The following is a 16300-nucleotide window of genomic DNA, read 5'->3' as shown; positions in this document are numbered from 1 at the left end:
TCTTCTCTGTCTACAACAGGTGGCAGCAACCTGAAATCCTGTATAAATACTTGGCTACAGGTCAAGGTAGATCTCATTGGCAGGTGGGACTGGGGTTGAAAATTCAACAGCAGTGAGAAAAGGGGCACATTTTTCTGTTAGTTCTGCAAGTGTGGCTGGCTTAATGGCATTTTTTTAGCAGAACTGAGATCAAAGAGCTTGGTGAAACAAGCAGGAGGCAATAGGTAAACAGCCAGACAGGAAGAGCATAAAAATGCAAGGCAGAGGAGAAACAGGGACATGAAAGGGGGTTCTTTCAGCCAAGGGAGGGCAGCAGAAGGCTGGACTTTATGTTGGCAAATAGAGCCTGACCCTGATATTATTAGCCAATTTCAGCTCATCAAAGATACATCATATTGGTGTTTATGTGTCACCTCATTAGTAACAAGAAGCTGAATTATAGAAGTGCCAAGGATGTGTTTTGAAAGGATGTTTTCAGTTGAAAATAATTCAGAAGCCCTTTCCTGTGAAAGATCAGTCTAACAATTACTATGAATTAGTCATTAATGATAATACAATCAAATGTAATGATGTAATTATCATTAGACATAATTTCATTGAGTGTTCAACTATTTATCATCATGGTTCTGATTTAAATCTTAAATCTAAGGTTCACAGACTGCATTTTTATGTTATTTTTCTTATCTCAACTTACATATATTTTGTTTTATTTCATTTTGACACTAATCAAATTTCCAGTGAAGCTTACTGACTCTTACTGTGTTTGTCTGGTCAAGAGGTGTTTTCGGAGAGATTTTATATGCAGTTTGCATAGTGCTGCAGTGATAGTCAACTTGCCTATTCTGATTTTTCTGTTTTTGTAGTACACTATATTACCAAAAGTATTCGCTCACCTGCCTTTACTCATTCTATGAACTGAAGTGCCATCCCATTCCTAACTCATAGAATTCAATATGATGTCGGTCCACCTTTTGCAGCTATTACAGCTTCAACTCTTCTGGGAAGACTGTCCACAAGGTTGAGGAGAGTGTTTATAGGAATTTTTGACCATTCTTCCAAAAGCGCATTGGTGAGGTCACACACTGATGTTGGTCGAGAAGGCCTGGCTCTCAGTCTCCGCTCTAATTCATCCCAAAGGTGTTCTGTCGGGTTCAGGTCAGGACTCTGTGCAGGCCAGTCAAGTTCATCCACACCAGACTCTGTCATCCACGTCTTTATGGACCTTGCTTTGTGCACTGGTGCACAGTCATGTTGGAAGAGGAAGGGGCCCGCTCCAAACTGTTCCCACAAGGTTGGGAGCATGGAATTGTCCAAAATGTTTTGGTATCCTGAAGCATTCAATGTTCCTTTCACTGGAACTAAGGGGCCAAGCCCAGCTCCTGAAAAACAACCCCATACCATAATTCCTCCTCCACCAAATTTCACAGTTGGCACAATGCAATCTGAAATGTACCGTTCTCCTGGCAACCTCCAAACCCAGACTCGTCCATCAGATTGCCAGATGGAAAAGCGTGATTCATCACTCCAGAGAACGCGTCTCCACTGCTCTAGAGGCCAGTGACGGCGTGCTTTACACCACTGCATCCGACGCCTTGCATTGCACTTGGTGATGTGTGGCTTGGCTGCAGCTGCTCGGCCATGGAAACCCATTCCATGAAGCTCTCTGCGTACTGTACTTGGGCTAATCTGAAGGTCACATGAAGTTTGTAGCTCTCTAGCAATTGACTGTGCAGAAAGTCGGCGACCTCTTTGCACTATGCGCTTCAGCATCCGCTGACCCCTCTCCGTCACTTTACGTGGCCTACCACTTCGTGGCTGAGTTGCTGTTGTTCCCAAACGCTTCCATTTTGTTATAATAGAGCTGACAGTTGACTGTGGAATATTTAGGAGCGAGGAAATTTCACGACTGTTAGACCTTCATCACAGTCTATCAAAAGTGAGTTATAAACATCACAAATACAACACACAAGTATATATAACTATTACAAATGAAATAACATTCATACTGTACATTGTAACAAATACTACAACTGAAAAGAAAGTAGTGAGTGATGGGCAAGGGCAATAACTGTCTTAAGCATATAAGTAGTAAAAAACACATTCATTTCATAATACATTTCTAGCATGAAGCATAATAGAAGAACATTTTTTATGGCATTTTCTATGTTAAATCAGTCCACTAAAACAGTAGTTCATGAGATATGACCAAGTAATAGTGCACATTGCCGAGTTCCCAAATGACTGTGAACATGCACACAGCCATAAATAAATGTGTCAGCTGTTACTGCAACCACCACAGTGCAGTTTTATTGGACAGTGTTCTGGATAAGGGACAGCCTAATTGACATGACTGGACTGATTCAAACTGTAACAAGATGAACGGAGAAAGAAAAAACAGAAGAACATGGACAGCCAAACCGATTTCACTGGCTGATGTTTTAGATTAAAATATTCACACGCTCACTGACACAAAAATCCCTTCTTAAAGTAAATCCCATAATGATGATCTGACTGTGGCATCCTTAGAGTGAGACAGTATTGTCAGGTCATAAAACTGACTTGCTGGCTGTATCATAGTTATCACAGGAAAATAATTAACTCATCAAATTTATAGAATATGCAGGAATCAAAACATTATATAAAGATACAAATAGACAGGCTCTTCTGAAAACATCTTTGCTTCAAAATGTCAAATGCTTTCATAACCAAACAGGGAATGGTCAAACCATCTAGATCCTTGGTCATTTTAAAGACACTATATTAGTGGTCAACCAAGTGACATTATCTGAAAAAAAATATTCTTCATCAATAGCAATATTCTTTTGTTACATTTGTGAGGAACTGTGCATGTGACAGTATGAACAGGCAGATATCTGCTAATAACCTGGTTGTAGCTTTTACAAATTCAGGCTTGTTCTTTTAAATTTGTGTTATTGTCAAACATCTGCTTGCAAATGTCTAACAAGTTTGAGTGTGTTATCAAAGCAGGATTCCTATTTTATTGTATAGTATATAATGGGATTTAAATAAAAACACATTAAATCATTAAAAACACAAAGGACAGATGTCCCAAAGATAGATATAGAGTATGATATTTCTAAATCCAGTGCAAAAGTTTCACTTGAGGATCAGCTATATGAAGAAACATAATACTGGTGAAAGCCTTCTTCCTGTTACTGATAACAATGGTCTCCATTTACATTTAGGGCATTTAGCAGATGCTAAAGGAGGGAGTCATGCTATGCGGGGTCGAGGTGAAGTCTGAATAAGTGAGCCTTGAGTCTGTTGCAGAGGATGGTGAGTGACTCTCAAAGCTCAAAATCTCCATAGTGAGAGAGGCATGTTAGACTGATATGAACCTTCACTGACATGAGAGACTTTTTAACCCATACTCTAAAAGTGCACTGTCTCCAGTTCTACCATATAAATTCTACCAACAAATACTGCTTTGTTTATCACCCCCTCAGTACTGGAATAGTAAACCAGTTAACACCAATTGTGTTACAACAACTTCGACACTTTTATCACCTTTGTAAATAACAGTGTTCTAATATATAACTAAAAAATAAATGATACAGCTCTTACCAAAGACACGTTCATCATTGATGTTCTTAATGCAGAACCAGAGGCCTGCTGGGAAGGTGCACACAAGGATATGGAGGTCAAAGAAGAAGGACACCCAGGTGGTGGGCTGGTGCTCAGATACTGATGCTATAATTGGAATGTGGATCTTAGCATAGCTGTGGATAACATGGAAGACAAAGAGAATCAAGACACCACAGAAAAAGTATGGTTAAACAAAGGAAGAGACAAAGCAGGTATTTTTTTATATTAGTATTCAGTCATGAATATTCTTTTGGTGTCAAACAATCCTTTCTTCAAGCATAATAGCTCATTTTATTCACTTATATTGCAACTTGACACACTGAAATAAACTCCTCTTACTGTCGTGAGATTATATTCAGAGTGGGATGACAAATGTCAAATTCAAGCTTGGCTGATGTCAGTTATGTTATCTATCTTGGGTCCATGTCAAGTGCATGTACACGCGTTTGTGCGTTTGTGCAGGGGTTTAAGAGTTTTACAGCTGATGCTGCCATCTGACAGTTCTCTGTGAGCCAAGAAATGAGAGGAGAATGGAAGCATAATCTTTTCAAGATTTTATGATAGGCCTGATTGACAGTCTGACAGACTCACTGTTCAACTGAAAACTAGAATCATAGGGATAGAATCAGTATATGGTTTGAGATGTCTGTCAGACTTGGATGAAACCTAAGAGTGTTAATTAATACATTTAGGGAAAAGTCATATGCTTTTGTAAAGATAGGCAACAGTTTTCAACTGTGCACAAGAAAAATCATTACTCCCTTGATCTTTCATTAAACACATACTCTGAGATGGTCTAAAGGTGAATAAATTACAAGTTGGGCTTCATAGTTAATCAACCAGTAGACAAGGTACAATAAATCTTCGCTGAAACATTCTGATAAAAGATTTTAAAAGATTTAAAGATAAAGGTGCTACTGAATTCAATTCAAATCAATATATTGTCAGTGCCCCGGTCAGGTACTTTAAATCCAGTACACAACAACTGTGATGACTTACCCAGTATCCCAGAGGGAGTAGAAGCGCCCACTCCATGGAGCAATGTACCCTTAAGTTGAGACATACAAACGATACAGACTCAGTTACTCAGTTACATCCATATAAACAAACACATGTCTAACCACCACTGACCTGTTAACACAAACGGCTGTGGACATTCCTACAGATCAACTAATCATGGTTCTAACTCATGACCAGCTACTGCCTTATATGTACAACTGTGGTACCGTGAAATCGTGGAAATGTACGTACATATGTGTATCATTGCAGTCATATATCTGTGATGGAATGAATGGCACACATACTACTTTGTCACAAAAACATTCATGAAGTTTGGTGTCTTCTAAAAATGTGACCAAATCTCCTGGATCAAAAATAAACATACAGCAACTTGAACATTCAGTTCTGGCAATTATAGAAAGTTATCTTAATGTCTTCTGACTGATTCTGATTAATAACCGCTGAAAATTTTTTGGGTCTATTTTAATATTGCTCATTTGATACACCCATTAGACTCAGCCACAAACACACTGATGTGAGAGAGAACATTATTGATTTGAACAAGTCAGAAAAGTCAAGAGCGATTTCAAAGCAGTTAGTTGTCCCAAGATCAAGTGTGCAAACATGGATAGGATGGTCAAGAGTCAACCAAATACCACCAACAGGTAAGTTCACAATAAATTAGAAGCTGGTGGAAGACAGGTGTAACTGTCCATAGTCAAGGGTGTTTTACATCAACATGAGCTGACAGGCTTGCTGTCTGGCCTTTCATTACTATAACCACACTGACCACGGGTGTCAAATGTGTCCTGCAATGTGGGGATGCAACAATTTTATGGCTTCCAGTCATTTTGGGCAAAATGTAACAGCATAGTATAAATAATAACACTCAACTGTCATTTTCAATAATACTGTAAGACACAAATATATACTTTTAAACCAAATGCATTTTTTTGGATGTCTATTATTCTACTGAATGTCTTGTCTTTTATAAACATTTCAATTGAATAAATAGAAAAAAATCAACATCAAATGCAATTGCTACATTACAATCTTTAAGGATGAGGCTGTGATCAAGTATGGTATGTGAATCAAAGCCTAATATATCTTCTTCCTCTGTGCAATAGAGCCCTAATCTACAAGCAGTCAGGGCTTTATTTGGAGCAATCACTTTTAGTTTAGTTTTTACTCCATTGTCGAATACAGCTCAACTGATAAAATAGGCCTTTGACTAAGTAATTGCTCAATCCTTAAAACTGCTATAATTGATGATAGTGAATTTCTCAATTTATGTCTAATGTAGCTTCACTTTATAAGCATCTCCCAGCCAATCTAGGTTTTATGTGTGAATATTGTTATCCAAGTAAGTTAGATTAAACTGCTTTTAGACAAAAGAAAAGAATTAAATGGTAAAATATCTCAATAGATAAAATGTTTGGTGCAATTCAGACCCACAAATTCAAATAACAGACTATTTAATTTTCTTTTAAGGTCATAAAATTTAATTAAAGACAATCTAAGACTTTTTAAGGACCTGTAGAAAAAATGTTATCTAAACAGCTCTGCATGTGTTCCTCCTGTGACACCAAACTTAAAATGTAAAAGTGAAACTAAGTGACTAACCAGCTATACTGTAGCTTGTGTGTACAGTAGTGTTGCATTTTGCAAACCCAGCTCTGTAACAAAAGTGCTGTTGCATCATTTTCACGTTTAAATATTGTGTTTCTGTTGCAAAAAATGTACAGTAGCTGAGAGCTAGTCAGTCGACCAGCCATCTAAAATACAATTTGAACCAACCTGTGTATGTCAGGTAGATGACAGAGAGAAAAACCACACCAGCAGCTACAGAGACTCCCAGGAAAAAGAGAGTCTGGAACTCCTGCCTGGTCAGTCTGTCCTTTAGGTACTGCAGGAAGGCATAGACCTGAAGCAGCACAAACACCCCTGCAGAGATACAGCATATATAACAACATTTGAAATATTCTCTGTTCAAGAGGTATATATAGGGTTTGTGTACAAAATCAGTGATGAAAAAAACATTAATTTCGTTTTTGAAATGTAAAGTCTGTGAAAGAGAAAATTCCAATTTACTGTTTGCTTTTACATGATTTGCTGTTTGTTTTAAATGTTGTTTTTAATGTTCATTTAATCAGTTATTCAAGCATTTTAAAACTTTTATGTTATTCACATGTGTAAACCAAATTTTTTTTAAAACAAGGAAATTAGTGTGCAATAACCATTACTGGCATAACTGCTACCATATAGATCGCAGATGTGAATTTGGTCCCAATTGGAAATCTGAAAAATGATATGGATACTTTAAGTCTAAAGCAAAACTGACATGCATATTCTAATAACACTGCCAATACACATATGGTCTCATGACAGAATGTAACCAGTACTACTGGTTACATTCTGTTTTAAGTAACAATAAGGCTTATCACAGAAGGTTATTACACAGGCCAGCAGAAAACACATACTCTTGGCTTTCAATGCTATTTTCAAGTTGGATCACATGTAATTGCTTTCTGACCTGCTGCAGCCATGTGCTCACTGGTCCTTATTGGCTGAAAGCCCACAAAGGGGATCTGCATAGACAAGACCAGGCCAATGATGTAGAAGGTGCTGTAGGCTGGAGAGACAAATCAACCAGTTAAGGGCAGTTAAACTGGAAACAGACAACGTTGACACATCATTCAGATTATTCAAATATCAGGAAATGCAAATAAAACAAATAAGAAAACTGTTTTATACTTCAAATGAGAGCTGTTCAAAATGAAGACAAAAGTACTACACCAACTTACTCAATCAAAATAAATGTTCAAACACTTGGTAGACTTAACAGCATAAATCATGCACAAGATGCTCTCTGTTTCCCTCAGAGTTGCAACTACCAACAACACAGGCCAAAAATGTGTTTATATATAAATGGGAAAATAGAAATGGTGCCAGTCATTTTCCTGGGAGATTTGGTGTCAGTTGGCAAAAAAGGCCATGAGAGGGAGGTTTATGGTCAAGTATAATAATGATATACTGCTCTATACTCAATGCAGAAACATGACCATTAGTGTTTCAATATAAAGAGTATTGTTTGAATATATTGTTATTGCCGATGCATTATTGTCAAATCATAATTTTGCTGGTGCAGTTGGCTGAGCTGAAATTAATTCAAACAAATTATTGTTATTATTATAAGAATATACATAGGTTCTTCAGAAATCTATAGGAAAAATCTTAAAGTTGTCTTCAAATCTAGGGTTAGTCCAAGTGCACTGTTGGGCATGTGTTGGGCATATTTGTGGTGGAAAGGGTGGTGCTGCATTCAGGTTTTTATTGTTCTTATTGTGTCAAGCACTTGTGTTGTACGTTGCTATATGAGAAGTGCGAAACAAATAAAGTTTAATCAATTGATGTACTTTGATATGTTTAACTAGAGTTTCACCTGTATTTCTTGCTGAGCCTACTCTGAAAACATATAACTTTTAACTAAAAAACCTGTCAGCCTACTCCAATGTGAGGTAACCATTTTTTTTAGCATGTACAGGTAGTTCAAATGAATCAAAATCGTCTTGCCTCAGGATCCATCTCTATGACAACTGAGCAAACTCAATCTGCAGATTAAGACTGAGTTGCTACTACAAGCAACATTAATATCATTGCTAAAACAGAATAAATTAGTTTATTAGGATTAATGCGGATTAATCCACATTTGGTGGAGAAGACAACTTTCAATTTGTCATTGTGCCATGCTGAGTTTAAAGTGACAAATATCTGATCTTAAAATATCAGGCTTTGATAAACACAATACTTGTTAGGGTAACAGTTAAAATCTCAGTGGCTTTCGTGTAATAATGGAATTTTTGGACTATAAGAGGAAAAGATATATAACACAGGCATAACATTAACATTAACATAACAACTTTGCCTGGTGGCACTCTGTGGCCACTTCACTTTGATTTGTTGATGACAGGTGAAAACTGGCATAAAATACTGGCCTGCATTTTCGGAACGTCATCCAAACAGAAAAATTATGATATGGATATGTGGTGTTCTACCTCTCCAAAAACCTCTCATCAATTCTAATCTTATCATTTAGTCCTGCTCCAGGATGCCAGACAGTGCTGTTCTGTAATGGATGAAGGCCCAGTGCCCCAGCAGGCAGCACATTGAACCTGCTCTCTAGACACTGGGTGATGTAATGGCCTTGACTAGTAAAGGAACCAGCAGCCAAACCGAGGCCCATTGGAGTCCAGCAGCATCCATAAGAGGAGTTTCTAGTTTAAGATTTTCATTCAGCAGCAGAGGAGACCCTGCTCATGAGATAATGAAATTTTAATAGATTCCTGTTTTATAAGACAGGTAAAATGTAGCTAGAGGTGGCTGTTCTGTGACAGCAGGTCACATGCTGGGCTCCAAATGACACTAAAGTGCATGGATCACCAAACACGGTGAGCAGTTACAACTTTGAACTAACTCAATTACTGTTCTGCTGCAGGCAGAGAGCATAATGCTGGTCTTCAGAGAGAGACAGGCACAGGTGGGAAGGTGGTGTGTGTGTATTATTCTCTGCTTGTCAGAAGTTCGAGCTGTCTTCAGTATGGCTTCTTTTTTATTCCACATTTCAGAACTTTCATGCAAAGTTAACCCCAGCCAGGATCATGACCAGGTACTGTCTGTATGGGCTATTCATTTGGATATGAAACAATGGTACACTGTCGTGGCATTAGGAGGAGGCTTTGAGCCTGGTGTAGGGACTTGATTCATGATCAGTGAGGCGAGTTCAGGCTGTGCAACGAGGCGCTTTCTTCTTTCTTCCTGCCTGCATTTTCACTTGCAATCTCTTTTACTTTTATCATGAACTCCTTCTCGTCTTCTCTGGGAGATTTTGTAAACCTAATATGATGTCTAATTACAGACACAACATCAGTGGATGACATTAATTATGTCATTATTAATAAGATGTCCTTGGGTACCCTGAAAAACGCTATATAAATTATTATTATTATTATTATTATTATTATTATTATTATTATTATTATTATTATTATTATTATTATTATTATTATTATTATGGTGCATGGCTTAGAGTCTTTTGAAGTAAGTACAGAAGTAGCGTGTGTGTGCGTGCGTGCGTGCGTGCACACGTGCGTCAGATTGTGTGCATCTGTGGTTGCTGTCTGTACAACTACCCTGCCCTTTAAAGTGGTTTTTTTTTTTTTGGATGTGCTACAATGAATGTCAAATGAGCATAATTATAAACCCCCAAATCATCCGTTTAGGAGCTTTAATTAATGTGAACATAAATAACATGTTTATGGGGGTGTGTGTGAGTGTGTGTGTGTGTGTGTCTGTGCTGCTTCTCACCTATGTAGACTCTCCTACTGAAGCGCTGCATGAGCAGCAGTACAAATACATGAAGAGGAATGAGGTTGATGATGAACACGTAACCCCCCCAAGCTGAAACCTGTGAAACAAACAAAGTGTGTTTAATGGGAGCATTTTCTTATTAATACAGCAGCCATTAATTCAGCATTAATTGTCAATAATACAAAGGTGTAACCATTGGGACTATGCATGCACATAGACATATGCGTGCACACATACACAGTCCCATACATGGTTGGTTTACTGCCTCTTGTCATAATGAGATTTTGATACCCGCTGAATCTGTGTAATGCTTTCAACTGCAGTGGATAATCAGTATTGTAACCAGCCTATGAGTCCCTGTAGCCTGGGAACTGAAGGGTGGATGTGACTTCGGTCTTATTCGCAACACACAAACATACACAATCATAATGAGATGGGTAGCAATAAGAGGGAGGTTGCAAAGCTGCACAGCCCACCTGAGAGCTGTGAAATCATTATGAGCAACAGCGGTAAGACTGCCATTCAGATTATGTTGTCTGTCCCAATCCTCAAAGGCACACAAGTGCACAGACACACATACACGCACACACACAGATCGACACATGTTCAGAACAAAGACACCGACACACATGCACCTCTTTTCAAGCTTTGTGAGTATTGTCTCCAAATGTCATGTAACTCCCAGTGGCTGCCGGAGAAAAGACGTCATAGCTTACAGCAGGAGACATTCAAATGATTCATCACAAACTCATCACAGTCTGGCTAAATGATAGGTGGGAGAGGGAAAAGGTTCCAATGAAATAGATATGTGAAGTATTTTTCTGGAGGAAGAAAGGTTCCCCAAAAGATCTTCTGTTGTCTGATAAAAATGGCTTTGGGTGATGTGAAGCCAGCTGTGCAGAGGATCCGTGTGTGGCACTTAAATCATTTTGAAGTACTTGTGTTTTCTTCTACATGTTGCTGTCATTTATAGTTTATGATGTGACGTTAGCATCTGTAGCAGACCAAACACAGGAATACAGAAAATCAGTGAAGGTTCTCAGTCATCCAGGTCATGATAATTCTGTATCGCAGGCAACTGGACGTGTTTCAGTTTCTTGAAGATAGCTTGATCCATCAATCTATCTAGCGATTCATGGATTGAGTACAAGCTTTTATAAACACTGCTGATTATAACTCAGCAATTGTTTGAGATAATTCTGCACAATCTATTATAATAACAGCTGGTTGGTAAGCTGGTTGGTAATTACCAATGAATAGCAATTACATTTAATATATTAACATTAATAACTTAATCAATAGTCAATAATCAATTGGTATTCCCCATTTATTTCAACAGGATTAACTTGCGGGCCTTTTTCTTAATTTCTTTAACTATGTTTTCTTATGTTTGCTAAAACCGTCATTATGATCTGACAGTAGAATAAGATACAGGTCAACTGTGAAAATATCCACCGTCTGTGGCTCCACCCAGTGGCTGTATTTTTGTTTGCAAGAATCCGCCGCTCCCGAATTAACACAACCAATCAGAGCGGAGGGGAGTGTCTGAGAAATGTCAATCATGTTAACGCATAATGCTGCTGGCAGCCCCCTCCCTCACACAGTGCGTACTGAACAGTGCCCCTCCCCCACGCAGAATCTGCTCTCACCTGGTCAGATAGGTTCAGCTCTAGCTTGAACTGTAAACAACGGGGCAGGGGCAAACAAGCAGAAAAATGCCCCACCATTGGCCATGTCAAAGAGCAGAAATAAGACTGACGAAGAAAGGCAGTGTAAAAAGAAAGAACAGGACCAAGCCAAAAAGAAAACAAGGATAAATATCAGAGTCTTTTCAGAGGTGGAAGGGGTGCAGGATTTGTAAGAATTCAAGAGCAATGCAGAGTTGGCTGCTTTTCTGCTGGACAAGTAAGGACCCCTGTTTGATATATGTTTCATTGTTTCAGTTAGTATTCAGTACGCTCTGAAGTGGTTGAATTGGTTTGGAGAAATAACGTTTTTCATGCTTCAGAAAGGCAGCATGGCAAAAATGTTGCACCGGGTAATGATTACCTGGTAACTACCGTGACGTGTGGAATGTTGTTTGTTACTTGTGATATCAGACAGACAGAGAAAGCAATGTAACCTTAAAGCTACACAACCTGTGAACTATTATTAGCAGCTACACGTTTCTAGGCGTCAGCCAAAAAGCACAGCAAAGAAAATTAGAAAATGCAGGCAGAGGACAGGGTCTCAATAGAATCAGATGCACATTCTTCTAGTGAGTCTTAAGTGAGGATTAAGAAAGATTATTTTTGAGTCTATACATTGCTTTCCCTGGAGAATCTTGCATAGTATACCTTTAAACTATCAGAATGGGACATAAATATGAAACATTGTGTGTATTTTCTCACCATGTAGAAATAGGAGAGGCAGCATCCGATGGTCCAGAAGACTGATCCTGTCTTCACTGACTTTACCTGCAGTATACAGAGGTTGTTATTAACCAATAACACACACATTCAGATTTTTCCGATGTCTTTCATACTTTCAGAAATATTACATATTGTAAAACATCTTTCAAAACTAAATTATTCATGCATGCTTTTAGCTACAAACTCAAAATTTTAAAATTTCCACAGTTTGTCTCATTCAGTCCCTCATACAACTTTCACATCCTTTAAAAACTTTTAAAGATATTAAACTTCCTTTGAGGCCAAGTCTTAGCTTCATTATAATGGAAGTCAAATAGAAATCCCTTAAAACCCACTCATTCTTTCTTAATCTTGACAATTTTTTTTTTTTTTACCATTTTTTTAATTGGTGCGTATGGGACAGAATTCTGACAGCCAGAATGGAGGACTGCTAACAACACATATATGTACACTTTTTAAAATGTTTTAATTGTGCAGCTCTTGTAGACTTTTAAATCTTATCGGACCAAATGGCTAAAATTTTGATAGTAAAACAACTAATTTTGTGGGGATTGTGAGGTAGATGGTCTGTGTGCACTATAAAAATACACACACACACACACACACACACACACATATAAATATATACATATATACGCACATATACGGATATAATGGACCACTAACATCTGTATAAGCATACCCAGAGATAGTAGGTAAATTGCAGGGCAAAGATGGCAATTCCTTCATTGTCGAAGGAGCCAGCAACAGACCGGGAGATGTAGCCAGGGACGATGGCAATGAAGCAGGCCGCAAGCAGCCCAGCACCCTGGTTCCACAGCTCCCTCGTCAGCAGGAAGGTGGAGATGGAGGTCAGGCCGCTGAACACTGGAGCGAGGAACACACATACGTCCCGGATGTGGACGGTGATGTGGAGCAGGTTGAGCACATAGTGGATGAGGCCTGCTGTGACCATCAGACCTGGGTATACCTGGATGAAAAGCGGGAGCAGAGGAGAGGGGCAAACAATAATTGAGGCTGTTTAATTACTTTTTCTGAAGATTTTACAAGAGTGAGGTAATAATGATAAATATCATTACTGTGATGAATTCATGAGAAGCAGCGTTATTTATGTACATCACAGTAAGAGCTCTGTGAAACTGAATCTGCTGCCTCACACAAAGTTTCACTGCTGTGACAGCAAAATGCCATTGTTAAGAGCTGGAATGAGAAATTCAACAGCAGACCAAAATAAAGAAAAGAGAGAAAGATTACAAGCTCACAGAGTTACTGGACTGAAAATGTACTTTCGCCAGCCTGCATCATTACCTTGATGAAACATAAAATTGGTACTGAATACAATGCAACAATCTGTTATTTGAAAAAAGGATACTTGAAGATTTTCTTTACACTGATGATGATAATTAAGCAGAGATACAAAGCTAGGATAGTCTAAATTAAAGCCTGGTAACTTGAATGGAAATGGAAAATTCAGCTTTTTTTTTGCAGTAATCCTGACATTACAATTCTGATTCAAACTGTTAATGTTACTATTCATTACAATTTACACACCTTCCCATGAACACATTGCATGCAAAGAACAATTCAAATTCTACAATACAAGATTAGACTATGTGGTAGTATAACAGTACAGCATCTAAAGTAGAGAATCTTCTTTGTACTTCATTTCTTTCCATTGCCACTCTATATGATGCAAAAAGGGGTGCTTCAGAGTCAAAACCACATACTTAAAGCCATTTTGTCAGCTAGTGTGAGTGTCCAAAAGTGCACTCTGGGGAGCAGATAAGTTACAAAGAATTAGTTCGAATCTTCATCAGCCAAGATAGAGATCCCACAGAGGGGTATAAACACACATGAGGAGATGAGTTTAAGTGTAATGAAGTGTTTAAAAATGACTGCAGCCTTTCTGTTTTTTAGCCGTTATTAAGACATCTAGTGTGTGCTGTACTCCCTGCCTTCCCCAAGACCAGAGCTGCTGACTCTGTGTGTGTGTGTGTGTGTGTGTGTGTGTGTGTGTGTGTGTGTGTGTGTGTGTGTGTGTGTGTAGGACCAGCAGTTCAGCGTGAGTTCAAGAGGGTGACTGAAGATTCATCACAATGACTCTTGAGAAATAAGGACAATGACAATGCAGGATGTGGCTGAGGCAGAAATTACAGACACTTCCAGAACACACACAACCATGTACCCCCCCAACCATGCATAAGAAACACTCACCGTGCCCCCAACTATCCTACCCAGAGGATACCAGGCTCTTTCATCAAACCAGTTGAGGAACTCATAGAAGCCATTGGTGGTGAGATGGTGAGTCGACCTGTAGTTGAACCTGAGACAGAGGCGAAGGGGAGGTTTAAGACAGGGCACATCACCAAAAGATCACATCTAACCTTTTTGGTATGCTTCATACAAACTATGGTGTGTGTGTGGGTCAATTTGTTTTGGTTCAGTCTAGGCCGGTGTAAAAGCTGTCAGTGATTCCACCACTGGATACGTGCACGAACTTCTGTTTTTGGTGGATGCTGGAGCACGATGCAGCAATTCAACCACATTCAGCACAAAACAGACAGGAAGTCACACACCGAAATAACTTAACATCCTGTTAATTTTCAAAATAAAATACTTTGTGTTGATGCCAGCTCAAAAGTCTCAAAAAAGACACAAATACAAGTACTTTAGTTAGGAACACTTTTTTTGTTGTGTTTATGACACATACCTATACCGCAGTTATAGGTATGTGTGATAAACACAACAACAAAAAGAAACGCTTGATTATGTAAATATCGGGTCCTCCTCCATCTCCCAACTCCAGCTGTCCACCGTGCCGGACTCAAAACGCAGCTGGTGGGGGTAGCCGGATGATGGATGATGGAGCAAAACCGTACCAGAGTGGGAATGCAGCAGACATGCATCCAGTCCATCTTTGGGTGTCTTAGTGCAGCCCAAACAACAGACCTAGCCTGCTTAAAAAGAAGGGTTCCATCTGGTTCCGGAATTTGAGTGCATTCATTTAAAAGCAAATAAAAAGTACAAATAAATCCTAGATTTTCTAGAAATGGGAGTTTCTTTTCCTTTTACTCTTCATTTGAATACTACCTATTAATCTTCTGTTGCAACATAATTCAACAAAACAGTCAGCTGGGCCAAGTTACTGTAGCTGTGCCAGACATACTGCAGTAAAAATATGAAAAGAACAAACACTGAGCAATGTGAGGTTTGGGAAAGGCTGACATCAAATAAGTTTCAACCTATTACATTTAACAGAATATTAAAGTTGCAGGACTAAAAAAAAATATTCAACAAAAGAAACTTCAAAGTCCCAAATATGGGTAAGTTTGGATATCTATGTCATAGCAAAGTCACGGCGTAAAGAAGATTTCAAAGCAAAAATACTATAGATGTAAAATTAGAAAATAATCATATGAAGGCCTGCAGAATGACTTCTACAAGTGCAACTGCAAAACTGAAGCTGAAATTACGGCGAGCATGTTAAAAGAAGAGATATACCAACAAGTCTACCAATGATCCCCCTCAGATTGGTAAAATTCAGTGAGAGAACATTTATTCCCTTAACTGGATAACTGCTTTAATCATGTGTTAAAGGAGGGCAGGGAAGCCCAGCTAGCCCTAGTCCCTTTAATTTATTTAATGAACTACTGTCTTAAGGAATTCGACAGGAGACAGGATTAAAAGCTATATACATAGGAGGAATGGAGTATAAAATAAGTTTGTACACAGACAACGCATTGGTCACAAAAATGGCTCAGGTTTCTGTTTCTTAATGAAAATGTTGGAAACATAGACAAATAAGACAATGGGATAAGCACATTTCATCAGTCAATCATTTGGAATAAAAAGAGACCATGGGTGAAATTCTCCAAACTTCAGCTGTCGGAATAGAGGGGGGGCATGACCCTTCAATC

At 38.6% G+C, this 16300-nt stretch overlaps 1 protein-coding gene across 1 annotated transcript in view; it reads right to left on the bottom strand.

Annotated features, from left to right (window-relative positions):
• Positions 1 to 16300, bottom strand: part of LOC119006118 (dolichyl-diphosphooligosaccharide--protein glycosyltransferase subunit STT3B-like) — a 51733-nt gene that overhangs the window by 12524 nt on the left and 22909 nt on the right. The window contains exons 2-9 of the mRNA XM_037074497.1: positions 14598 to 14706; positions 13066 to 13353; positions 12363 to 12428; positions 9970 to 10069; positions 7139 to 7237; positions 6403 to 6549; positions 4606 to 4654; positions 3586 to 3740 (exon numbers count right to left, since the gene is read on the bottom strand). Coding sequence (XP_036930392.1) covers positions 3586 to 3740; positions 4606 to 4654; positions 6403 to 6549; positions 7139 to 7237; positions 9970 to 10069; positions 12363 to 12428; positions 13066 to 13353; positions 14598 to 14706 — 1013 coding nt within the window. The remainder of the gene's footprint in view (positions 1 to 3585; positions 3741 to 4605; positions 4655 to 6402; positions 6550 to 7138; positions 7238 to 9969; positions 10070 to 12362; positions 12429 to 13065; positions 13354 to 14597; positions 14707 to 16300) is intronic.

The sequence above is a fragment of the Acanthopagrus latus genome, chromosome 17 (assembly GCF_904848185.1).
Source record: "Acanthopagrus latus isolate v.2019 chromosome 17, fAcaLat1.1, whole genome shotgun sequence".
NCBI classification, from domain to species: domain Eukaryota; kingdom Metazoa; phylum Chordata; class Actinopteri; order Spariformes; family Sparidae; genus Acanthopagrus; species Acanthopagrus latus.
Note: the sequence above shows the minus strand (reverse complement) of the source record. Positions and strands in the feature narration are given on the sequence as shown.